This window comes from Talpa occidentalis, unplaced genomic scaffold (genome assembly GCF_014898055.3).
Source record: "Talpa occidentalis isolate TD23 unplaced genomic scaffold, MPIMG_talOcc4v2.1 talOcc4.14, whole genome shotgun sequence".
NCBI lineage: Eukaryota > Metazoa > Chordata > Mammalia > Eulipotyphla > Talpidae > Talpa > Talpa occidentalis.
Genome location: NW_023601433.1, coordinates 32,152,591 through 32,178,871, shown reverse-complemented (window position 1 = coordinate 32,178,871; position 26,281 = coordinate 32,152,591). Strand labels below are relative to the sequence as shown.

Here is a 26,281-nt window from a genome sequence, read left to right as displayed (position 1 = left end):
AGTCCCTTTTCCTGCAAATCCCAACGGGGTGGGGGAGGGGGGAAGAGGGGGGGGGGATGGGGGGGGTGGCAAGGAGAAAAGAAAATAAGGGCCTCCCGGTGGCGCAGCGGTTGAGCGCTGGGTTGCGAAGCTGTCCGAAGCCTCTGCAGCGCCGGTTCGATCCCCGGCTGCTCCCCGGCCACCGGAGGAGGGTCCCGCATGGCGCGCAGACCTCTCCTGCCGCCCGCTGCTCCCCTCAGCAGTGTACTTCGGTCCTTCTGCCTGCTCTGCTCCCTGCTCTGGCTCTGGTGAATTCTCTCACCCTCCTGCGCTTCTGACTGTACCCAGTGCTTGTATAAATAAATAAATAAATCTTTAAGGGAAAAAAAAAGTTTAAAAAAGTAAATTAAAAAAAATATTAAAAAAAAAAGAAAAGAAAAGAAGACAAGGCAGAAAGAAGTTTGCCAAAAGATTTGTCTTCCCTTGAGATCTCCAGAACTCAGTCCCCCTCGCAGCCTGGACTCTATCAAGACCTCCAACCAAGAGCGTGTGGTCCGTAGCAGCTGCAGGCGCACTGCACTGGAGTCAGCATGGGGCCGAGTTCCTCTTTTGCCAGCTTCTGGCTGTGCCTTGGACAATTCCTCCAGGTCTCCACCCGGGCTTCCGCCTCTGTGAGATGGGACAAGGGAGGGAAGGGAAACACTGGCCTGGATGTTCACCATGATATTTGGGGCGTCTACAGAGCTGCGGCTCTGCCCCTCCCCCTGCACTCACCACCCACCGCCTCCAGAGCCACCTCCTCCTCCTTGGGTCCAGGGTGCCCGAGAACCTAGCCTTCCGCCCCCCAACCGCACGGGTCCCCGGCACTTCCCTTCAGCGAGCAGACACTCCGCCCCACCCCTGGGGGTGTCCGAGGGGCCTCTGGGTAGAAGCAGGTCACCCTGCTTACCTGAGAACAAAGAAGTTACCTGGGCAGAGGGGCGTGGCCGTAGGGGGCGTGGCCTGTCGGGCGCCTTCTCCCTGGGCGGGATCTGTCCGGAGGCGTGGCCGTCGGGGTCTTAAGACCTCGCGGAGAATCTGTGGCGTGAGGAGCTGGCGCCAGCGGCAGCAGCACTAGGGGACCCCACTTACCGCGCAGGTAAGCGCCACGTGGCTGAGGCAAGCTGGGGCCGGCGCCCCGAGACGCGTCAGCGCGCGATCCGGAGTCGCGGAACCGGACTGCCCGAGGCGGTTGGGCGCCTCCTCCCGCCGGTGCCGTGCCGGGGTGCTTTGGGCTCCTTCCCCTCTCCTCCTCCGCGGGGCGGCCCGTCGGCCCTCGAGCTTCCAGCCGCCTGGGTTTGGCTGGTGGAGGTAAGCAGGAGGCGAGGCTGGCGGGGAGGAGATGTTCCTCAGGCTAGGAGGGCCGGGACCTGTGGACTCACCGAGCCAGCGGGACGCAGAGAAATCTCGCTGTGGGGAAGGTGCTTGCATCTCCGTCTTGGAAACAGTCTTGTCAGATTTTCTCCTTTTCATTTTCGTGCCCAACTGAGAAGGCGGCGTCACTACCTTCCTGGGAAGAGGGAGTCAGTGACCGCCAGCCGTGCCATGAACATCCCAGAAATTTATTGAGCCCCTCAACAAAAGGCCTTGAGCCTCCACCTTAGCACCAGGTAGAATAGGCAAAAGCTCCAGAGAAACGTTGTTGGCCTTTATGTTAAAAAGAGAGAGAAAAAATGCCAGTGAGGGTAAGCTCACAATGGCAACGCTTTTGGAAAAACCACAGCTGGAATGACATCTTATAAGGGGTTTGAGGGTGGCTTTGTCTTGGGATGAGGAGTGCTACCCCTGAAAGGCAGCTGAGGTCATGTTGGGTGGGAACCCATGGGGGGCTTTCTCCTTGAGGTCACCTAGTGCAAGGAACACACCTATCCAGCGAGTGACTGGACCTCAGCGTTCCCTAGATGCTGTTGCTGACCAACAATCCTTTCACTGTGTTGCCGGGTTTGACCACCAAGTGCACTTGCAACCCTTCCCTTTTGCTCTGCACCTGGAAGAGAGCGGTGATGATTCCCAGAGAAGCTCCTGGGAGCAGCAGGCCTCTCCAGCAAGTGGTTTGACAACTTCTCTCTCGCTGTGTTTGCTCATTAGGGTGGAGCTCTGAAAAGCCGGTTCAGGAGCTGCCAGAGTCCCTAAATTGCTTCACCTTTGTTCTTGTGAGAAGAGGACAGTGGCCAGGAACTTATTAGTGTGCCAGGTACAGCCCCTCTGGAAAACCCTAGGACAGCGCCCTGACTAATCCCTCAGTTTTAAAACTGGGGGAGGGAGAGAGGAGGTTTTTAGAGGAGGCATCCAGGCCGAAAACAGTTAACAAAACTAGTGTATTTTAACAATTGGTATGGTCTGTATGGCCACACCTGTGCATGTCACCTCACTGGGACAGCCATCCTCAAGGATGTTATGGAATTGTTCCCTTGGGCATTACAGTTCAGAGCAAAGCAAGAAACTGTTAGATTTTGTTGTCTGAATACAAAGCCTATCCTGCTGTGCATTTTGGGTGTTATTTTTTTTTTTTTTTTGAGGAGGAAAGACTTCTGGGAAGTTGTGTCCAGCATCACAGAGTCTTCTTGGTTGATTTCCCTGCATCAGGAACTTTGACTTTGCTGAGTGTTGAAATCAAAATAGTCCTATTTGTTTGTCTCTGCATGCTCACAGACTCAGCAGGAGAATACTGGAATACATGGCTGTGGATTCCACATGTGTCTATTTCACCCTTAGTTTTATGGAAAAGAAAGCAGAGGCAGATGCAGCCATTTCAGACGTGGGTGGTTTTGATGCTGCTTTTACAGCACCAGGTAGGGCCACTTCCTACAGTGTGCTCGGTTCTGAGGAACCAATCAAGTTTGAGGATTTCTTCCTGCCCTTCAGAAGCTTCCAGGTTTAGGTGAGGAGATAAACCCAGCACCTGTGAAACAATGGATTGTGAACTTCTGTAGTGTCATCTGCTAGTTCAAGGAAGATAGCCAGGGTGAGCTGGCAAAGGCAGAGAGGGCTGCTGGGAGCTACTTGGTCTTCAGCTGGATTTAGAAACAACAGTTAAGGAGCAGGCCAGGGAGAGGGAAGGAAGCCCAAGGATCATGCGTGAAGCTGAGAATAAGCAGAGACAATCCCACCCACCAGACACAGCCCAAATTTCCTGCCTCCCTCTCCATGTCCCCATCACACTGACCTTCCAATCAGTTTCCTATTAACCTCAAACTAAAATACCAAAATGAGAGGCAATCAAACATTCATTTGAAATTAAGAATTGCAATTCAGTGGTTGGGGGTTTTAAGCTAAGTTGGGGGTTTTAAGCTAAGGAAAGGAGGATGATGAGCTAAGTTAAAGAAAAGAGTTTAATTATTTAATTATTTTAATTTTTGATTAATTAGTTGTTAATCAGCTTCAACTAGTCTTAGCTACACATAATTTGTTCCTGAGTCTATCTGTTGGCAAGAAGTCTGTCCTCATCAGTTTTTATGATCAAGATGTTCTCCTGCTGGTAAACCACAGAGGTTCATGACACAATTGCTGTTTGGCCCAGGGTCAAACAAAAGCAGCTTTTCCATCAACACAACTCTGACCCTATTTTAAAATGGCTTCATTTAGTGTCTGTTTTTCATGTTCTTTCTCAAGCCTCGCCCTCCTTATGCCTGCTTTCCAGAGTGCTCTGTTGAGGGTTCTTCTACTGTTTTAAAGAAGCATCTCAAATGGTACCTCTACCAATAAGTCTTCCCTGGCTTATCCCTGCCCTGGTCTTTAAGCAGAGTTGGAGAGATCTTCCTTTGCTGCATGGCTCCTTGCATGAACCTCTGTTGAAGCTCTGACTCCCTGTATTGTCCATTTGCATCAAGGGGGTCTTGGTCCCACTCACTGAGGTGGGGTGTGCCACACTCCTGAGCCAGAGTTGGGGTCTGGCACATAGTAGGCATTTGGGAAATGATTCTTAGGTAAAGTCACCCATGTGTAGGGCACAGTGAATACCTCACCTACTTGGAGCAGATGTCCTGTTTAAATGTCACTATTAGGAATTTGAGCTTAGATAAATTTGGTGGCACCAATTTCCAGAGGCCTTGGAGTTTCATGTACCAGCAGTTCTCAAATCCTTAGCAGCCTCCACTACCTCCAGAGTGGAATGCAAAGGTCTTCTTGATCCCCTTGTCTCTGCTTATTCATCCCCTCCCCCCCCCCCCCCCCCCCCCCCCCCCCCGACCAGAGTATCCTCTCCAGCCTCACCTTCTACCAGCTCCCACCCTGAACTCACACTTCAACCATCCTGGCTGCTGTAGCATAAGTGGGGCACTCAGGCCCAAGCTCCCTTGACCCTGGCAGTCTCTGCCAGGAATACCCGCCCCTCTCCCTCACTTGCACCTCCTGATTCCTAGACTCAGTGTCTGTACCCCTGCGTGTCAAGGTCCCCTCGGGCTGAGTCTTCATTTCTTCCATGCTCTGTACACTGCCCACACATTCTCTGGCCACAGGTTGTCAAAACTGTCCTGCTAAAGAGAGAGGGGAGAGGTCAGACAAGAGTAGATGGGAAGGAGGTGAACTTCAAGAAGGGGGCGCCCATTGGCAAGCCAGATTCCGTGGGGTCATCAGAGGCCAGTTAATGGGGAGTGGAGACACTGGTTAGAATCTTTAGGCTTCATGTCCAAGGAATTTGGCCTTAAAAGGGAGGAGAGGTTTTCTCTCAGCAAAAAGGGAGGGGTGGTCACGTCAAGAGATCTTGTGGTTTGTTTTATAATAAAAGAAATCTGACCCGGCTTGGATGCTGGAGGGGAAGAGTCTGTTTATAACTAAGGAACATTGATAAATACCCCTTTTTGCTTTGATTTCATTTCACTTAAGTCCCCCCTCCCCTGTAAATGTCCATAGAACTGTCATTTTGGGTAATTTCCAAAGTCAGTGTATTGCTCAGTCAAAGATAGGATGTTGCAGTGCTGAAATGACTGATCTCATTTCCCTGGCCCACAGTCAGCTTGCTCCAAATGCCCCTCACTTTCCTTCAGAGTGGTGCTGGATAAACATTTTCTCATTTGCTGTGCACAGACTAAAATTCCAGTAATAATAGAAAATACATAAATTGCATTTACTCTGAGCCACACTCTGTCTTGAGTACTTATGAAGTGGGCATGGCTATTATTCTAATTTTTTCAGACAACAAAAATGAGGTCCAAGAAGCTTAGTGATAACACATAGAAATCAATGATCCAGGCTTCAGACTGGGCCTCTCTGGCCCACAGGGCTGTGGGCTTAACCCACTGCACTAAAGGAGAAGAAAGTTCTTACTATACAGAGAACTGATGACACTACTTCACAGTCCTGGCACTAACAACATAACCACTCAATTTTATAAACAGGGAAATTGAGTGAGTACTTGAACTCAGACAGTCACAATAAATGCCAGATTTGAGCCACTTTCAGTGCTGAGTTTCTGTGATCTGCCCACACATTCTCTGGCCACAGGTTGTCAGAACTGTCTTGCTAAAAAAGAGAAAGGGGAGAGTCAGAGGAGTTTCCTCCTCTTCATGGTTGGAGATATCATTGGTTCTATATAGTTCCAAGACTAACTTTATTATCTTTCCCAACATGCAAAACAAAAAGATAATGAGTATGGACCTCTAACATGCTCAGATGTGCAAGAAATATGGCCCTCTTCTTATTTTCCAGATAACAACTTAATATTATGTTTGGAGACTTTGTCTCACCAGGCTGGCAAGAAAGGAAACCACCAGGGTTGTATCACAATTTTCTGATTTTATGCAGCGCCCAGATCTCAGGGTTGGGAGGGGTGACCCTGCTCCCCAATCTGATCCACACTTTGATTCTTGTCCCAGCTTCTGTGGTCTCTGCTGCTCTCTGCTGTCTTGTCAGAGTCCTCTTCCAGAGACCCACATACCTTTCCCCTTCCCGTTCTTTCTTGCCTTTCTGCTTCTCCCCTACCAATCCTCTCTACTCTGTACCTCCTGCAAAAGCCAGACCTAAGGACCTGTCTTGGAAATCAGCCAGAAGAACCAGCAAGTTACTTCTGGGTATAATCCTGCACATACCTGGCCTGGGGCAGTGATATCAGGAAAGTGTTAGAGGTGGCAGTAGAGAGGGGGAGGTGGACACACAAGGAGGGGAAAATGTTTTCCTCTCTCAAAGTATTATCTAGCCACACAAGCAATCTTCTCTGAGAGTACATGCTTATGGGTATAGGGGGAAGTTGCTGTTTAAGGCCAGGATATATATAGAGTTCCATCCTATTGATCCATTTTATTGGTGCATTAATAACATTAAATTCCACTCAAGATTTTTAAGATCCTCGGTAACAGATTCACAAATTTGCTAAAAGGGAGGGTGAATGTTCTATTCCAAGGAAGACTGCCTTGCTCTGTGGTTGCTATCATGGTCCTCAGCAAGTGCCATCTGATAATTCTATACTTTACAGGGATATAAAAAAGCTCCCAGTTCACACTCACCGTGATGCACATTCAGAAACTGGACAGGGACAGTTAAAGGTATCAAGGACTCCCAGATAATGGCCAAAGAGGGCTGAAACCCAGGTTTCCCCGCTCCCAGCCCAGGGTTTTGGCTAGATGTCAGGCATCCTAGCCTGCCAGCCGACAGCAAGTTGGAGCCAAGTTTCTCACTGACTCTGTCCCCACTCAGAATGGAGCACAGCTATCCTAGGCAGCCTGCCCAAGGCAGAATCCAGACTCAGTGAGCCTCCCTGGGGGCCCAGGATCCTGGGCACATAGCAGGAACATGTGCTTCCTGCAGGGGCTTTTGTCTGAGCCCTCAAGCCCATGCCTGTCTGCCAAGCTCACAAAGCCTGGGGTGCTGCGGGAGACTCCTCCTTCTGAGCCTTGCAGCCCTAGAGTTCCGGTACCCCTCCTCCAGGCCTCACTAGCCTCCCTGCCATCATCCTCCCCTGGAACCAGGGTGTCTCCATCAGCTGTAGAGTCTGAAGACGTTTCTCTTGATGCTTCTGCTGCCCAGCAGAGACTCCAGATCCCTCCCAGGCCAGTCCTCTAGTATTTTATAACCTCTCCTCTTCACATTTCCACTTTTGTGTCTAACAGATCACAGTTTAATATGGTGTCTCTTCCCTTTGCCTCCCTGCTCCCCAATTACTTTCAGTTTACGTGACAATCCAGATGAAATTTTTTTTTTTTTTTGCTTCTCTTAGCGAATTGATTGTCCAAGTTCTGTCTTTCAGGGGATGCCATTGCAGATTTGCCAGCTGTCTGCTCTGGCTCTTGACCTTGTACTTGCCCATCTTTCTGGTAATTTGCTTTGCCCGTCAACATGCCAGGTTTAGCTAAGTTACATCCAGAGATACAGATGTTAATTTTCTAATTGAGATTATTGATGCTGCCTGAACCTGAAGACAGGTAGAGATTTTCTATTCTCAGGAGAGCTATTTTTTTTCCAAAGGATTTAAAATGTGTCATGCTAGTTATTTGTATTAAATAATCATTCAGATCAAATTATTTCTTTGAATCAGATGCTTTAGAACTATGCGCTAAAGAATAAATAATAAGCAGACAGATGAGGACCCTAAACCTAAGTCTCTTGAGTTTTCAACATTCCTGGCTTTAGAATATCAATGCCTCTGAATGCCATTGTTTTGTGGCTTGAGGGGACCACCATCTGAAGATATTCAAGAAAATGATCGAAGCTTTTACATAGAAGAGAACCCTGATCCCCACAGTATACTGAGAAATTCCATTTCCTCCTCTCACTGTTCCCCTTCATGGTTTTCTAAGAGAATTGTTTCTAGTGAGGTGCAGTTGGATAAATGCTGCCTGTCTACTTAAGCGAAAAAGAAATATTAGAGGATTATGCATCAATAACTGGATTCTCTGGTTTGGCCACTGGAGTGTCCTCAGAGGCCACCATTGCAGCCTGGGTGGTGGTGGGGTCACAGCTTTTATTGTTGCTACCCCACAGGTGATTAAACTGATGCTCCCACAGATTGAGCTCAAGGTCACACATCTATTGAACTGTGGAACTGGGCTTTGAATCCAGCTACAAACTTAGTTGTCATTTTGATATTTCATTAAAAAAATCAAAATTGTGTGCACTGCAGAACAGAGACAACTTCAAAGGGTGTGTGGGGATGGAGAGTGGATAATTCCTTCTAAGGAGCATGCTCAGGAAGAAATCACAGACTTATTTTGAAATGCAGTAGGGAGCTCTGCTCCCTGTCTTAGAATGGCCGCCTGCCAGGAGTACCTGTGTGTGCTCTAAAGGTAAACAAGCAATAGGAACCAACCTGTAGGGCCCAGCTTAGAGCACCTCTGGGTCGCCACACCCCAACTCAGCCTCTCCAGCAGCCCTTCCGCTATGTCTTCCCTGCGACTGCAGCCCTTTGTGCGCTCCCTGCTGGTCTTCAGGAGAAGCGCATGTAACCAGAGAAATTACAACCAAGCTGTTTCCTTGGCTCCAGGAAATGACCAGCCCATCTGCACCTCTTCAGAAGCCTCAAAGGAATCCTCTTTGAGCAGGTGGTTACCTACTGCTTTACCTTTCAGAACTGAGAAGAATTGGGGTAGGGGTAGTTGGGCGTTGCGTGTATTCACATAGCTTCCCTTCTCAAAAGTAATCCTGCAGCATCTTGGTCATATTTCATTCCCAGGAGAATGAGACGGCAAGGCAAATAAGTCTTTTAAGTGTCCAGTGAAACAGAAGCACCGGAATCACCTATAGCTCCTACCCCAGACCTGCTGAATATGAATCTGTATTTCAGTAAGATCTCCAAGTGATTCCTATTCAAGCAGTCTTAAGAGTCTCTGAATCTGATTTGCAGTACATTCAATTTTGATTCTTTTTGAAAGCTCAAAATGACAGTTATGTTTGCAGCTGGGTCCATGTACTAGCGCCACAACTTAATAGAGTGGTAACCATAAGGAAGTGCTTAGCCTCACTTTTCACTGATCGCACTGAAAGTAAAGAAGGAAGCCCCTGCCCCTCCCAAATCCGAAGTGAAAGCAAAAGCTTTGAAGGCCAAGAAAGCTGTGCTGAAGAACATCCATGGCCACAAGAAAAAGAAGATGGCACATCACCCACCTTCCTGGGGCTCAAGACACCGCAGCTCCAAAGGCAGCCCAGATATCCTTGGAAGGACACCACCAGGAGAAACTAGCTTGACCACCGTGCAGCATCCGCTTCCCCCTGACCAGAGTCAGCCATAAAGATAAAAGACAACAGCATACTTGTGTTCATTGTGGATGTCAAGGCCAACGAGCACCAGATCATATAGGCTGTAAAGAAACTGTATGACATTGACATGACCAAAGTCATGCCCTGATCAGGCCTGGAGAGAAGAAGGCTTATGTTCCACTGCTCCTAACTATGATACTTTGGATGTTGTCCCAAAATTGAGATCCCTAAACTGAGTCCAGCTAGATAAGTCTAAATATAAATTATTTCACCACAAGTGTATGTGTATAAAAGAACTAGCCTCTCTGTGCCTCAGCTTAATCATCTGTAAGATGATGAAAAGACTATGCATCAATTCTTCATCTTCCAGGATCCCTCTCTCACCTTAAATCCAAGATCCAATAATTCCTCAGTGTCTCCTGATTCAGCCAATTTACCTCACCACACTGCTTAGAAATGTCAGACTCCGATGCAAACTCTAGGGTTTTCCCTAGAGATCCCTGAGTTCTTTGCCTACTGTGGAACACAGTGGACTTCCTCATACTTATGCATGAGTCCTCAGAAAGCAAATAATTACAGAAATGTCATGAAAGGGAACTTCTAGATCCAAGGCACTTTCATTCCTTCAACGGATATTGGCTGACTCGGTAGGTTCTAGGTTCTGGCAATGTGGCAGTGAACCAAGGAAACAAAACAATATACCTGCCCACAGAAATAAAATCCTAATTTATAAAACAGAAATAGAGGTGGACTTCAAACACATCTAGAAGAGATTTAGCAGACAGTATACAGCTCTGAGAAAGGCAGCGGGAACCCCTTGGTGTGAACATAGTTTCATGAACTGCAAGTCCCATCAGCCTTAGCTCACTTCTTTCCTGACAGAGCTACCAGCTTCTAGCAAGTCTGGGAATTCGGCAAGTATTTGACAGTTTCCCATGCTCTCCGTATCCACCCCTGCTGCATCACTAATGCAACAGAGGACACATCAGAGAGAAATTTCTCAATAGCCTAGACTTAATAAATATGCTTTGTACTATGGAATCATGAACTTGCAGATGGAAACAGACCCTAATTAGACCACTGAGCTTGGGTAAAAGAGTAAACCTTTCTGCAGTTACGCATCTGCACAGAAATCTGTGCTGATTTCCGATTCTTCTTGGGAGAACAGAGTTGGTTGTCAGATGTCTACCCTGCTGCATTAATTCCTGATGTGCATGGAAGATGCTAACAACTGCCGTGGCTCAGACATGTGGTGGGTGTGAGAAGTGTGGGTGAGGACCAGCTCTCCTTTTCATCTGTGTGAACAGCCTGTTCCTAGCTGTGGAGCACCTTTTTGCACTCAGATTTACGCACTCAAGCAGCCCTTTCTGGTCACACTAACCTGAGTGTGAGGCCCTCTTTGTCCATAAGCGCCCCTCCAAGGAGTACTGCAGGGCTCTGCCCTCAGGGCTGCCAGTGAGCCCTCCTGTGGGCACTGCTGTCCAGATGCTGCTAGTCTCCCTGATGGCGGCTATGTGTTCCTTCCTTTTTAACAATAAGAAGCAAGGTCAGAGCCTCCTTGGTGGCTTAGGGGTTAAGTCACTGCACTGTCACCACCATGGCCTGAGTTCAATCCCCCATCCAGGGAGCTGACCCACATGGCACAGCAGACCTCTCCTGTCTTGCCCGCTGCTCCCCTCAGCAGTGTATTTCAGCAGATCCACCTGTTCTGCTCCCTAGTTTGTCTCTGGTGAATCCTCTCACCCCCCCTGCACCTCTGGCCTACACCTCTAAACAAAAATAAATTTGAAAAAAAAAAAAAAAAAGAAGACGACGAAGCAAGGGCAACTGTTTCTGGGAAGGCCCAGGCAAGGGGGGATGGCGAGAACTGGTGAAGGTTTGGGATCACTCCTGAGGGGGGCAGAAGAGAGGGGGGCTTTGGATATGTGGATGTTTTGTGGAGGATACAGGGTGATTGGATCCTGCACATTATATTTTTGTGCGACCCCTGGCAGAGCCCAGCCACCGGGGATCGGCACACAGAAGACAAGGGGCTGGTGTAGACGGTGGGACAGAAGAGCCAGAAGGCAGGAGAATTGAAGGAGTTGAGAGAGAGTCTTAGAGAAGGTCTGCAGGGTTCCAGGGTGAAGGAGAGGTGGAAGGAGGCAGATGTATTTAAAGGACAGGGCAGGTTCAAGGGGAATCCTGAGGCCACAGGGTCAATGTAGTGGAAATAAGGGTGTGAGAGAATCAGAAGGGGAAGGCTATGAGAGAGAGCAGGAGACAGCTCAGCATTTGAAAGAGGCCGCATCTTCTGAATGAGACACTCTGGGGTTGTCCATGTGGACAACTTCACATGGAAGTTGACAAGGGAGAGGGGCTGCGAAGCTGACCTTCCTCTGGGAACCAGGACCAATGCCTGTTGTGACTGGGGGAAACTGACCATGAGATCAGCAGATGATGGCCAAGTAGTGGGCTGCATGGTAGCCCGTCCCGACCCACTTGTGCAGCCACAGCAGAGGCACTAGGTTTGGGGGGAGGGAACATCCAGTAGCCAGAGTTGTGCATCCTTAAATATGTTCCTTAACTTCTCTGCACCCTAGTGTCCTCATCTGTATAATGGAAGTAGCAACAGTTCTACAAAAGACTGGGGAGTGAGGAAAGGGAGGGGCCAGAGCCTTGTGGAGAGGAGTACATAGGCAGAGGTAGCCTACTGTATGGTGTTGTCATTGTTAGAATATATTTTTGTCCTCCTTGTCCTCCCTCCAGACTAGCCCAGTGGTTTTCAAATGTGAGTGATTAGAGTTACACAGGGACTGATTCATATGGTCAGGTGGGTCTCCGCCCCACAGCTTCAGTCGGGCTGAGATGGGGCCCCTGAATCTGTGCACAGATGATGCTGATGCTTTCTGTCCAGGGGACACACCTAGGGCAGCTCTGCCCTAGTTTCCTGTGTTCCCTGTGAGTAGGGACCCTACACCATCCCGCACAGTGATTGGCACTGTCTTTTGTATAGAACTGTTGCTACCTCCATTGTATACATGACGACACTAGGGTGCAGAGAAGTTAAGAACATATTTAAGGATGCACAGGAACCTCAGCCTAGGAAGAGTTCTTCTAGGGGCTGCTGATCACCATAGGAGGCAGTGATGAATAACAAATAAATCACTCCAGAAAAACTTTGACATCATGGCAGTTTATGAAAGAAGCTAGAATCATGTCTAGGGAGAAGGCTCTGAGGCTCCTGGCATACAGTCCTCTGTGTGTTTTATGGAAACTGTTGCCATAGGCAGACTGTCAGGAAAGACTGTGGCCTAAGCGATGGTCTGGACTCCATAGAGCTCATCTGCTGGCTTGTTGCTAGGGGTAGCTGCATTCTGCACCTGGAGGAGGCACCTGCCCTGCCCTGTCTCGGGTCCCAGCCTTGGCCTTCTATCCAAGGCTGACTTCAGCACCCACACTGGGACTCAGACCTGGATGTTTATGCTAAGTGGAGTTTGGAGAAAGTCCCCAGGCACCCATTTGAAAATGAATTAAATCTTTTTCTCAGACAGGGAGTCCTCCATGCCCAGTCTCAAGGTCCCTGTCAGGTGTGGCCTACACCCACCAGGAGAAGCCTTGTCTGGACAGACTCAGCTCAGAATCCTGAGTCCTGCCAATGTGCCCACACCGTATTTAGTATTATTTAGGGATCAAACATTAAATCAACACAGGCACAGCCATGGCCCCAGCCAGAGGGATTTGCAGGCTCATTGTGGTGCCAGGGAGCTGAGGTGCCCTGAAGCACAGGCCATTTCCTGTGGTGGGGACAACAGGTCCCTAACTCCCTGTAGGGGTGGAATGGCCACTGAGCAGGTTTTCTATGATCCAGCAGACCGGGTAAAGGAGTCAGCTTCTCAGTGGTTTTGCAGGTTTTTATTGGGATTAGCAGGTACACAGCAGGTACACAGCTGGGGGGCCAGGAGGCTGGCAGGCCTCCCAGCCCCCAGCAGGTCTTCACTCTGGGCTCTCCGGCCTTCTCTCTGCTTCTCTGCTCTTGACTTCTGTTCTGCTTCTTTATCGGCTTCTGCTGCTCTCTCAGCTTCTCTTTCGGCTTCTCCTCAGCTTCTACTGGCATCCCCATAATGCCACCCTTAAAAACCCAGTCTTAACCCAGGTGAATCCCATCTACCAGTGCCCACACCCTATTCCAGGTGCCCGCCATCAGGTATGCATTCAGGACTGCACGGATCCATCATCTATCCTGATGGCGGGAGGGCAGAAAAGCCTGACATTTTTTCCTTACCCTACAGTCCACCCCCTCAGGGTTTTCTGCCATACATATAGTCTTCATATATACAATTTTCTTAGCAAACAAACAATGCAGCCATGGCCCACAAAAGCAAGTACATCACAATATAACAAAATACAACAGAACACAAATAAGTCCAGGCAGGGCCCCAACCTAGTGGCAAAAGACAATTATTGGTACCAGAAGATGAGCCACCACATCTGCTGCCAAAGGCACTGCTCATATGAGGGAGGGGAATCACTCACGGCATCTATTGTAACACGCCAGGAGCCGTCAAGCTTCCTGGCCTTCTCTGGCTATAGTCTCGGCTACAAGCCACACACCGCATCCACCCCCAAGATGCACTCGCTCTGGGATTGGCGATTCTATTCTGTTGGGGGTAATCGCCAACCCTCAGGGTTTCTGTCTGCAGTCGCTCCAACATTTGGCTTTCGTAGCCACCAATGCGACTCGCAGAGCCCTGCACTCAGGCCAACCCACTGCATATGCACATGGGTCGGGGATCCTTGGATACAAACTCTACATTCGGCTTGGGCTCCACCCCAAGCCATGGTCCCCACCCGTCCCCCATGGACAGATTCCTCAGCTCCTCACCCTCACTCAAGAACAAGCAGGGCATCACCCACACGTGATGTTACGAGACTCACTGGCCTTCCTCAGCTTACTTAGTACTTAACTCAGGGCTTCCCAAACTTAGCATCAGCACCAGCTTTTGCCTTCTCAGTTGGCTTTTCTCCTCTGCCTAGCTACTGGGCATACACAGGCTGCTTTTGGCCATCAAGGCCCACTGGCCACCCCCAGATTCCCAAAAAAACATAACCTGCCAAGGTCCTCCACCTTCTGGCGGGATTGTCAGTCCAAGTTCATCAGTCCAAGTCCATCAGTCGAAGTCCATCGGCCTCTCCTGCATCAGCACTGGTGAGCTCTGAATCGTGGTCCTCTCCTCCCTAACGATTCTTGCTGCCTCAGGGGTCGTTGGCTGGTCCTCTTGGGCATCTCCTCCTCCAGCTGAGGTCTTGTTCCGTAGCTCCTGTCCATCTCCTGTGCCTCCATGATGCGTCCAGCGTCGTCACAGGCAAACACAGTGTATTACTCCTTAGTCCCTCCAGGTCTTCAGAGGGCTCCATACCCATCTGCATGGATCATCTTGCCGACTTACGCCAATTGTAAGGGCAGGACATGGGCACAGTGCAGGTTTTCTATGATCCAGCAGACCAGGTAAAGGAGGAGTCAGAGTTCTCAGTGGTTTTGCAGGTTTTTATTGGGATTACCAGGTACACGGCAGGCAGGGGTGCTGGGAGGCCAGGAGGCTGGCAGGCCTCCTAGCCCCCAGCAGGTCTTCACTCTGGGCTCTCCGGCCTTCTCTCGGCTTCTTTCTCGGCTTCTGCTGCTCTCTTGGCTTCTCTTTCGGCTTCTCCTCGGCTTCTACTGGCATCCCCATAACGCCGCCCTTAAAAACCCAGTCTTAACTCAGGTGAATCCCATATACCTATGCCCACACCCTACTTCAGGTGCCCGCCATCAGGCATGCATTCAGGACTGCAAGGATCCATCATCTATCCTGATGGCGGGAGGGCAGAAAAGCCTGACATTTTTTCTTTACCCTACATGCCCCTAAGCTTAGCTGGCCGGCTCTGTCCAGGCAATTAGGTCAAAAAATGGAATCTGCTCTGCTAATGGCTGGTATTAAAGCTGAATGCACTCAACTCAAATGAAAGGGATACTAGCCCTTCTCCCTCCGGTCTCATTATCTTAATTAACAGGCTGGGCAGGAGTGTTGAGGCCTATATTGATTGCGCCATTCCCATCACCCCCAAATACATGTCAACACAGCCTTAGTACTAAAAACCCAATACACAACAGCCTCTGAATTTTCTTACCAGATCTTCTTCTTCAGGAGAATTATGATGTTTCTGAGCGGTCCTTTAGACCAGTTTCTCAAAGCATGGCCTGAGAACCACTTGGATCAAAGTACCTGGCAAATGGGTATAAAATGCAAATACTTGTTGAATTAGTTATAGAGAAGGAAAATGTTTTAAGACATTGTTGAGACAGGCAAGAACCAATAATCTAAGTCCTTGCAGGATTTTATCCCAGGAGCAGAGGGAAGGGTGGCCGGGTTATGTGCAGAGAGGAGCTATATCATCTGAATCTCATTTTCCAAAGAACACTCTGCTGTTCAGAGAATTGAGGGTGGGACCAGGGCAGCAATGTGGATGGAGCTAGAAGGAATTATGCTCAGTGAAATAAGCCAGAAGGAAAAAGAAAAATATCAGATGGTTTCTCTTATAGCAGGAAGATAGGGGAACAAAAAAAGATATCAGTGTAAAAAAACAAATAACAGTACAAAACACAACAAAGCAAAATCAGACAATTATAAATCAGAGACAAACTGCAGGGGAAGAGGAGGGAGAGGGATCAGAGGGAGAGAGGGAGGAGCACAGGGGACTGAGGTGATGGTGCATGGGTGCATTGGTGAAGGAAATTCTGTGGGGACTACACCTGAGGGGGTGGGAGGAAACAAATATTGTTCAAAATGAACAATAATGATAAACAGCTGGGACTGCATCAAATTAAAGATCTTCTTCACAGCAAAAGAGACAATAACAAAAACCTCCCAGGTGGCGCAGTGGTTGAGCGCTGGGTTGCGAAGCTGCCCGCGGCCTCTGCGGCGCCGGTTCCATCCCCGGCTGCTCCCCGGCCACCGGAGGAGGGTCCCACATGGCGCGCAGACCTCTCCTGCTGCCCGCTGCTCCCCTCAGCAGTGTACTTCGGTCCTTCTGCCTGTTCTGCTCCCTGCTCTGGCTCTGGTGAATTCTCTCACCCTCCCGGCTTCTGACTGTACCCAGTGCATGTATAAACCAAACAAACAAACAAATAGATAAATAAATAAGACATGCCTCTAGAAAATTAAAAAAAAAAAATAAATAAAATAAAATAAAAAAAAAATAAAATAAAAAAAAAAAAAAAAAAAGAGACAATAACAAAAACAAAGAGAAACCCCACCGACTGGGAGAACATTTTTGCACACAACACTAATGATAAAGGACTGATCACAAAAATCTGCAAAGAGCTGATGAGACTCAACAACAACAAAGAAAATAATCCAGTCAAAAAATGGGTAGAAGAGCTAAAAAGAAACTTCTCCAAAGAGGAAATACAAATGGCCACCAGGCATATGGAAAAATCATTTGCAATCAGGGAAATGCAAATCAAAACTACGATGAGATACCATCTCACACCAGTGAGAATGGCACATATTAAAAAAATTAGCAACAACAAATTTTGGCGTGGATGTGGAGAGAAAGGAACTCTCCTGCATTGCTAGTGGGAGGGCAAACTGGTCCAACCACTATGGAGAGCTGTGTGGAGATTCCTCAACCTACTAAAGATAGAGCTTCCATGTGATCCAGCAATTCCACTCCTAGGTATTTACCCAAAGGACACAGAAACATTAATTCCAAAGAGCACCTGCACCCCTAAGTTTATAGCAGCACTGTTTACAATAGCTAAGCTTTGGAAACAACCCAAATGCCCAAAAATAGATGACTGGATCAAGAAGATGTGGTGTACATATACACCATGGAATATTACTCAGCATTCAAAAAAGATAAACACATGCAATTTGCAGCAACATGGATGGAGCTAGAAGGGATCATGCTCAGTGAAATAAGGCAGAAAGAAAAAGAAAAATACCAGATGGTCTCACTCATAACAGGAATCTAGAAAACCTAAATAAGGGACCAGGAAAAAGAATAACTAAGAAAGAAAAAAATCAAAATCAACAAACAACTATGAACCAGAGACACACTTTGGTGGGGGGGGGGCAAAGAAAGGAGGGATTGGGGTCAAAATCAGGGGGTTGCAATTGTATGTGGCATATAAAAATTAAAAAATAAAATAAAATAAAATAAATGAATAATGATGTACAAAATGAAAAAAATTAATATAAAAAAAGGAAATAGGAGGGTCTCCCTGGTGGCGCAAGTGGTTGAGTGCTGCACTGTGAAGCTGTCTGCAGCCTCTTCAGCGCGGGTTCTATCCCAGCTGGCCAGCGAGAATCCCACATGGCAAGCAGACCTCTACTGTCTCGCCCGCTGCTCCCCTCAACAGTGTATTTCATCAGTCTGCCTGTTCTGTTCCCCACTCTGTCTCTGGTAAATCCTCTCATCCCCCCATCCCCCACGCATCTGGCCTATACCCAGGTTCTTGTATAAAAATAAATAAATCTTAAAAAAAAAAAAAAAGGAAATAGGAGGGACTACGGAAGCCTGTAGTCTAACCCAGTCAAGAGATGGTGGTGGCTTGAAATGGAATCAGCTTGGGTACTTAATATTTTTTACTTAAACCAAGCAAATCTGACTCTTAGTGGGAAATGAGGTAAAGTGTCCAGTTCTTCTGAGATGCGTGGTGTATGGAGCAAAGATGGATGGATGGAGATGGACTAGTGATCTTGACAGGTTAGAGGGAAGAAAAGTCCATGGATTTATTTCCCACTCTAGCTGAGGCCTCTGTGGGCTAGGAATGGGGTCCTTTCATAGAGTAAAGCAAAAATGTGTTCCTTTCTTCTGTTTTCTCCAACTTCCCTTAGCACATCTTGAATAGATGCATGCATAAACTAATGGATGGACAGAGTTATTATAAATGAATGTTATAAAGGAAACATTTCTAAAGTGCTTAGAATAGTGCCTCCTCTGTAGAAAATCAAAAGATAGAGAACAGTTCTTTCTGCATGGCCATATCTGTCAATAGACACATCACTATAGAGGAGCAAAGGGTTCAAGCGAGCAGACACATCCTAGAGGAAACCTCCCAAGTTCTAAGGGATACCTTGAGCTTAGATGGCAGCATTTTCATTCTCCCTTCTTCTCCATAGGAACATGGGGGATCACCTTGACCTTCTCTTAGGAGTGGTACTCATGACCAGCCATGGGCTTGGACTTTCTCCCTGCTCCTCCAATGGTCAGATAGCATTGTATCGTTTCTGCAACCTCACTCAAGTCCCCCAGGTCCTCAACACCACTAAGAACCTCCTGCTAAGCTTCAACTACATCAAGACAGTCACAGCTACTTCATTCCCCTTCCTGAAGCAGCTGTTACTGCTGGAACTTGGGACTCAGTTTACTGCCTTGACTATTGATAAAGAAGCCTTCAGAAACCTGCCCAATCTTAGAATTTTAGACCTGGGCAAGAGTCAGATAGACTTCTTACATCCAGATGCTTTTCAGGGACTGCCCCATCTGTTTGAACTGAGGTTATTTGGCTGTGGTTTCTCCAATGCTCTGCTAAGAGATGGTTATTTCAGAAATCTGGAGTCTTTGATGCACCTGGACCTGTCCAAGAATCAGATTCAAAGCCTTTACTTTCATCCTTCATTCGGGGAACTGAATTCCTTGAAGTCCCTTGATTTTTCTCTCAACCAAATATCTACCATGTGTGAGCATGAGCTCAGGCCTCTCCAAGGAAAAACACTCTACTTTTTAAACCTTGCTTCTAATCACCTATACAGAGACTTTGTGGACTGGGGGAAATGTATGAACCCATTCAGAAACATGAGCCTGGAAACCCTAGATGTTTCCAGCAATGCCTGGACCGTAGACATCACAGGAAACTTTAGCAGTGCCATCAGTGGAAGCCCAGTGTCCTCTTTGGTTCTTTCCTACCACATTATGGGTTCTGGGTTTGGCTTCCAAAACATCAAAGATCCTAATCGGAACACATTTGCTGGCCTGGCCAGAAGCTCAGTGATACGCCTGGACCTTTCACATGGCTTTATCTTCTCCCTGAACTCCCGAGTTTTTGAGGCCCTCAAAGAGTTGAAGCTTTTGAACCTTGCCTACAACAAGATAAACAAGATTGAGGGTGAAGCATTTTATGGACTCAACAGCCTCCAAGTTCTCAATATGTCATACAACCTTCTGGGGGAACTTTTTAATTCTAATTTCTATGGACTACCTCAAGTAGCCTACATTGATCTGCAGAAGAATCACATTGGGTTCATCCAGGATCGAACATTCAGATTCCTGAGAAAATTAAGCACCTTGGATCTCCGAGATAATGCTCTTAAAACGATTAATTTTCTTCCAAGCATATCTACTATCTTCCTGGGTGGCAATAAACTGGTGAGTTGGCCAATGGTCACGTTTACAGCCAACTTCATCCAGTTATCAGAGAACAGGCTGGAAAATCTGGATAATCTCTATGTCCTTCTCCAGGTGCGTGGCCTCCAGACTCTTATTTTAAATCAGAATCGCTTTTCCTCTTGTCACCAACAACTTGCCCCTTCAGAGAATCTCACCTTGGAACAGCTTTTCCTTGGAGAAAATATGTTGCAACTTGCCTGGGAAACTGGGTTCTGTTGGGATGTGTTTAAGGGACTTTCCAATCTCCAAGTCCTGTATTTGAATAGTAACTACCTGAATTTCCTTCCACCAGGAGTATTTAGCCACCTGACTGCATTAAGGGGACTCAGCCTCAACTCCAACAGGCTGACGGTTCTTTCTTCTGGTGACTTACCTGCCAAGTTAGAGGTCCTTGATATATCGAGAAACCAACTTCTGTCTCCTGATCCTGATATATTTACATCACTTAGTTTCCTGGACATAACTTATAACAACTTCATCTGTGAGTGTGAACTAAGTGCTTTTATCATTTGGCTCAATCAAACCAATGTCACTCTAGTGGGGTCTCCTGAAGACCTATCCTGCACGTACCCCAGCTCGCTCTCTGGGGCATCCCTCTATGCTGTTTCCACGGAAGATTGTGATGAAGAGAAATTCTTAAAGGCCCTAAGATTTTCCCTTTTCTTATTCCTCACTGCCACATTGACAGTGTTCCTTGTGGCCACCCTGACAGTCATAAAGTTCCGGGGGTTTTGTTTCATCTGCTGTAAGACAGTCCAGAGACTGGTGCTCAAGGACCAGACCCAGAGGAGAGCATCTGACATGTACCAATATGATGCCTATTTGTGCTTCAGTAGCAAAGACTTCGAATGGGTGCAGAACGCTTTGCTAAAACACCTGGATACTCAGTACGACGACCACAACAGATTTAACCTGTGCTTTGAAGAAAGAGACTTTGTCCCAGGACAGAACCACATTGCCAACATCCAGAATGCCGTGTGGCACAGCAGAAAGATCATCTGCATTGTGAGCAGACACTTCCTTCGAGATGGGTGGTGCCTTGAAGCCTTCACTTATGCCCAGAGCAGGTGTGTGTCAGACCTCAGCAGCGCCCTCATCATGGTGGTGGTGGGGTCCCTGTCCCAGTACCAGCTGATGAAGCATCCGTCCATCCGAGAATTTGCACAGAGGCAGCAGTACTTGAGGTGGCCTGAGGATCTCCAGGATGTTGACTTTTTTCTCAATAAACTCTCTCAACACATACTGAGGAAAGAAAAGGGAAGGGAGAAAGATGATAATGTCCCATTGCAAACTGTCACCACCATCTCCTAATCAAAGGCACAGTTTTCAGCTTCCCTCATGCCATAAATAACTCTTTCACTTGGGACTTGCTCTAAGTTACCATTTTGGGTGTTTCCCAGAGTTTTATTTTCTTGATGAAAACAACATAAATCTCTTGATTTTTCATAGTAACACAGTGTTTTTTTCTCACTGACTGCCAAATTGCAAGTAATAGATCTAGAAAATTGCAGGTGCTTCCAGAGGTTCCCACTCTCCATTGATTTCCTTTCAGACCGAATAATACTGTTCTCTCCTGCTGCACTGACTCCTGTTCATTGATCCCTCTCCTGGGAAGGGCACCTTGAGAGCAGTTCCAGATGGCCAACCCTCCAGATTTAGAAGGGGCTGGCCAAAGATTCTGAGCTCTCTGCTTGGTAGAATAACGCTAAGAAAGTGAACAGAAAAAGAGGGATGTTTCCTACTTCCACCATGGAGACAATCATTGGGTGCAGGGCTCAGTCCCAAGGTCAAGATGTGGCCCCAAAGGAGCCAGGATGAGAACAACTAGATCTCTTCTGGCCGTGCAGCTCTTCCTGCTCTTCTGTCAGTTCCACCATGTCTCATCCTGCTAGGTCACCAATGTCGTTTCATACACAGAACTTTTATTTCAAGCTGGCATTCAAGACCCTCCATGATTTAACACCAATGTAGTTCAGCTTTATTTCCTTTCATTCCTTGTGTATCAACCACTCAGGCTATTGTGGGTAAAGCTAGGACAGATGCTAGTTTGAGTTCTTATCCTGCTGCTTTTTAGCTGTGTGACCTTGAGCCTCTTACACACACCCTCACTGTGCCTCAGTCTTCACTGCAGACACGATGATCTCTACCTCATGCAGTCGCTGTGAAAATTAAATTGACTAAGGATCTCAGGGTTTCTCAGGTCTTTTCCTTAGTCATCCAGTGGCCACCAGGAGGTACACATACCAGGGGCCTTCTGGAAGCTGTCATAATTTCTTTGAAGTTGTATTTTTTATCTTAAAAATAAAACTACATGTATTTTGCATCCTATTTCTTTGTTTTTATTTTAATATGGAAATGTTTTCTGTAAAAGTATAAGAGAATTTCAAACAAGGAAGGTATGCCAAAATTGCCCCATGGTTTCATATATGGCCTCCCCCAAATCCATAGGGCCCTGCTGCCTCACAATGAGGGCTACACCTCGGCCTGGGATGCAATACCCAAAATGTCACTCCTTTCTGCTTGCTGGGTCTCAAATCCTAACTGCTCCCACACACACCCCTCACACACACTCGCACACAGTAGTACACACACCTACATACACACTGTCTGCTCTTACCCAACTTCTTAGGCCCACTCTGATTCATGAGACTGAGCTTTCCTTGCACCCATTGTTCTTTATTCTATAATACTGCCTGTGTGTGAGAACATTGGCATTGTGCTTGGGCACAGTGCCTATGCACGCACACACACACAAACACACACACACACACAGAACCCTTTCCTTCTGGAATCTTCTCCTATAGCTGCACATTCACCTCTACCCCATGTTCTTCCAAGCCTAACCCCCAACCCAAAACCCCTTTGTGTAAACTCTTAGAATTTTTTCTTTTAAAATAAGCACTTACAACTTCCTGAGAGTTGTGAGCCATCTGGCTGCCCACCCCCCTGGACTCAGCTCTGTGGTGTAAGCCACCCTTATTGGGTATAACAGATCACATATGGTTTGGGAATCATGTGAGAGTTTCCCACCCACATGTGTCCATGCTTCTGCCTCCCCCTCCAATTCCTTCTCCCTGTACCACCTCCATCTGCCTGGCAAACTCCTCAACACAACCGCCCTTTCCTTGTAATTCTACAGATTTCTGACACTGTTATGTGACATTGTGTTGTGCTGATGTGTGTGTGGATATGCAGAGACCTAGACTGCGAGTCCCTGCTGTCAGGGACCTGTCTTATTCACCTTTTATTCCTAAGCCTGGTACAGTGCCTGGCCACAGGATGTGCTTAATAAATACCTGGTGAGTGTATGAAGCGCTTCATGAATCACACCTCTCTTGTGTCAATGCCTGCTGCTAGTGGATGCCCCTGTGGGGAACCTGGAGGACTGCGGCTGGGGCCTGCTGCTGAGTGGGAGGCTGAAAGGTAGGAGACCACAGGCTCTAGAAAACCCACTGGACTTCATTTCAAACCACAGAGCATGGCATGGAGATCCTGGGTAGGGAGCATGGGAGTGGGGTGGGGAAGGAAAACAGGGTGAGGAAGGTGCTCTTCAACATCATGCTAAGACATAGGGGAAAACAAAACAGCAACAAAGTATCAGTAACCTTATAACCACAGCTCCAAAGACTGTTGAAAGCCACTTTGTTTCAGTGTTGCCCTCCTACCCACCTGGGGGGGTAGCTGAGGTTCTCCCCAGGGTGCAGAAACATGGGACACTGGCAAAGTCTCCCATGGAAAACTCCTTTAAGAGCAGGTGTTCCAGGTGCATTGATAGGAACAAGTTGGAATATAAGTAACTCTTGACAAATGAGGAGAGTCAACCCACAGCCTTTTCTTAGCGCTTATTTAAAAAACACAGTGGGAATTTTCCTAATGAAACATACTTATAAAGCAACTTTTGACATGTCCATACAGTTTATGGGGGGACCTGTCCATCACAACTCTCCGCTGCTGTTGCCACTCTAATCTTTCCCAAAACATTTCTAGCACGACCCAAACTTTCTCAAATTTCTTTCATTTGTCTTCTCTTCATCTCCAGGCCCAGCAGTTGGACTTCTTTTCAAGGCCACTTTCCCAAGTACCTCTTCACAAGAATTGCAGCATAGATGACAAGGGAAAAGACTGGCAGTGCTGTATTGGGGTGTGGGTGCTGCATTCTAGTTATCAGCAGTTCAAAGTCAGGCCTCAGTTTAATGATAAACTCCATATAGCATGGTGCTATAAGGTCACTCCTGAAAAGGAGGGACTATGACAATTCCATTTAAGAATGGCAAGAGCTTGCTGTAGTTGAAATGGAGACTATATTGGAAAATCTAGAATACTGTTGGAGCTGCTACAACCTTCAAAAAGAATCCCACTCATCACCCTAAATACAAATGACTTTGAAATTTCTTGTCAACCACATGAATCTTCAGTGAATAATATCTTAGTCTTGATATAATGTAAGTAAATGTGGCTGAAAGTTTGCAATGATTAACTATTGAGATGATAGAATGGGAAGTACATGTATATGTTAGATAAATGCTCATCTACCACAATATAAAATCATAAAATGCCTAGAATGTTAAATCAAGAAACAGCATTCACAGTGCCTATTTAGAAATATGGAAATTTGAGAAGAAAGAACTAGACAAATTAGTGGCAATTGCCTGAGGGAGTTCTGTCCTGTTCTTCCATTGTGAATACCTGGAGAAACTTTTTTAAATCTTTTTAAAGTCACTGGGGAACTACAAGGCAGTAAGGAGGACCAAGATCCAAGAGAAGAAGGCAATCAAGAGAGAGGAGCACCTTTAAATTAAGACCTTCTATTCATCAAAAAATAAAAATCAATGAACAAACCATAACATGTAAAAATAATGCATATAGCTAAAATATGAAAGCATGTGTAGGGGCAGGAAGGGCCAGAGCAGGTTTTCTATGATCTGAGCAGATGGGGTAAGGAGAAGAGAGTCCTGGAGCCCTCGGTGGCTTTTCAGGCTTATATTGGGATTTTACTGGGTACACAGCAGGCAGAGGTACCAGGGGACTGGGAGGCTGGCAGACCTCCCAGCCCCTGAAAGGACTTCACTCTTTCTGGGCTTTCTGGCCTTCTCTCCCATTCTCTCTGCTTCTCTCATGGTTCTACTGGCATCCCCGAGATACCACCCTTATAAGCCCAGTCTTAGCCCAGGTGAATCCCATCTACATATGCCCACACCCTACTCCAGGTGCCTGCCATTAGGCATGCATTCAGGACCACAGATCCATCATTAATCCTAATGGAGGGAGGGCAGAAAAGCCTGATACTTTTTATTTACCCTACAGCGTGCCTACAATACAAAACAATAAGAAAAGGATAACACAAAAGTGGACAAGAGACTTAATTTCACAAAAGGGTATCCAATGTCCAACAAATGTGAAAAGGTGGTCAACCTCCTCTATTCCTCAGGACACGCAAATTCAAACCACATTGCCAAACCACTGCACACCCACCAAAATGGTTAAATTTGAGATTAATCACAGTAGTAGGATTCCCTCCATTTTGCAGCAGAAACTCCCCTTGACTAAACCATTTAGGAATAAGACACACACTATCGCTTCTCGGCCTTTTGGCTAAGATCAAGTGTAGGAATAAGACACTAACCACTGAATTGCACTCCTTCTTCCCCCCTCCTACTGATTAACCACTCACTGGCTCCACCTGTATTCCTGAGACCTTGAAAACTTGTTTTACATCCCTAATAAAATTCTCTGTGACCCTTTGGGGTTGATAGGTTGATTGCTAGAGAGAACACCCTGCTGGGAAAGTCAAACACCTCAAGGTAGTTGTCACCCAGACTGCCTGCCTGGACTATCCAAGGCAGGGATAGGGATGATTAACATAGTCACTAAGCCAGCCATGCCAATTTTACAAGGCCAGGAACTGAAGGTTGGGGAGTGGGGAGAGAGAAATAAGTCATTACTGCAAACCAAACTAACCCCAAAGTGAGAAATTCCACCAAGAACAATATAAAAGGCCACCCAATCTTTTAAAAATGTAACCTTTGCCCACTTATGTCTATGCAAGTGTCTCTTAATAAACTCGCTGTGTACAGGTTAAGGTGACTTGTTGAATTCATTCTCAAAGTGATCCAAATGGGTGAAACTTGGAAATCACGTTGGGCGCCAAGCTGTTATAGGACAGCCCCAATATTGAACGGGTCCCTGGCTGTCGGTCCTCACCCGCGTGCTTAAAAGGGACTTATTAATACTCCACTACACACACACACAAAAGGTTAATGAAAGGTTTATTTACAAGGGAAAAGGAAATAAGGAAAATGTACAACTCAGGGAGAAAAATAGGGAAATAAAGTCTTTAATGCATCCTACCCGATCCGACGACCTGGAAACCCAAAGTCACTCTCCGAGCTGGCCGGACGCTGCTAGCTGGTGGAGAGACAAAATGGGGGAAACCCTCCAAAGCCCACGTGTCTGGCTTTATACCAACCTGGCTGCTTAACCCCACCCTCAGGTCCCAGCCACCTTCCCTTTGGTGGTGATGGGATTTGGAGTTCCCAGTGTCTTTGGCTTTGGCCTGGGGTGGGGGTGGAGTCCACAAAGCCTGTATGGAATTAGCTTTAGGACATCCTTTTCCCCCTAACACAAAGAACCCTCCCCTTTTCCTACATCAACAGTACCAAATATTGGTAAGGACACGGAGCAGTTGAAATCCTCATGTTATTGGTGAGAATGTAAATGGGCATAA

General features: G+C 47.1%; 1 protein-coding gene across 5 annotated transcripts; it reads left to right on the top strand.

The window, feature by feature from the left end:
• Positions 1 to 1,042: 1,042 nt before the first annotated feature.
• On the top strand, positions 1,043 to 25,654 carry TLR5 (toll like receptor 5). Of its 5 annotated transcripts, none has more exons than XM_037510265.2 (3): positions 1,043 to 1,117; positions 2,107 to 2,212; positions 18,291 to 21,879. In XM_037510265.2, the coding sequence occupies exon 3, from the start codon at positions 18,295 to 18,297 to the stop codon at positions 20,866 to 20,868; it is 2,574 nt and encodes an 857-aa protein (XP_037366162.1). In that variant the 5' UTR covers positions 1,043 to 1,117; positions 2,107 to 2,212; positions 18,291 to 18,294; the 3' UTR covers positions 20,869 to 21,879. The 5 variants fall into 5 exon arrangements, 4 of the variants coding, with proteins under 4 accessions (XP_037366162.1, XP_037366163.1, XP_037366161.1 ...); XR_008551762.1 differs by lacking the exons at positions 1,043 to 1,117; positions 18,291 to 21,879 and adding exons at positions 1,199 to 1,329; positions 23,597 to 25,654; XM_037510264.2 differs by lacking the exon at positions 1,043 to 1,117 and adding an exon at positions 1,199 to 1,329.
• Positions 25,655 to 26,281: the final 627 nt, after the last annotated feature.

What these genes read in the sequence shown, in the direction of transcription:
- TLR5 (XM_037510266.2), top strand. Translation starts at nt 18,295, where the DNA reads ATGGGGGATCACCTTGACCTTCTCTTAGGAGTGGTACTCATGACCAGC.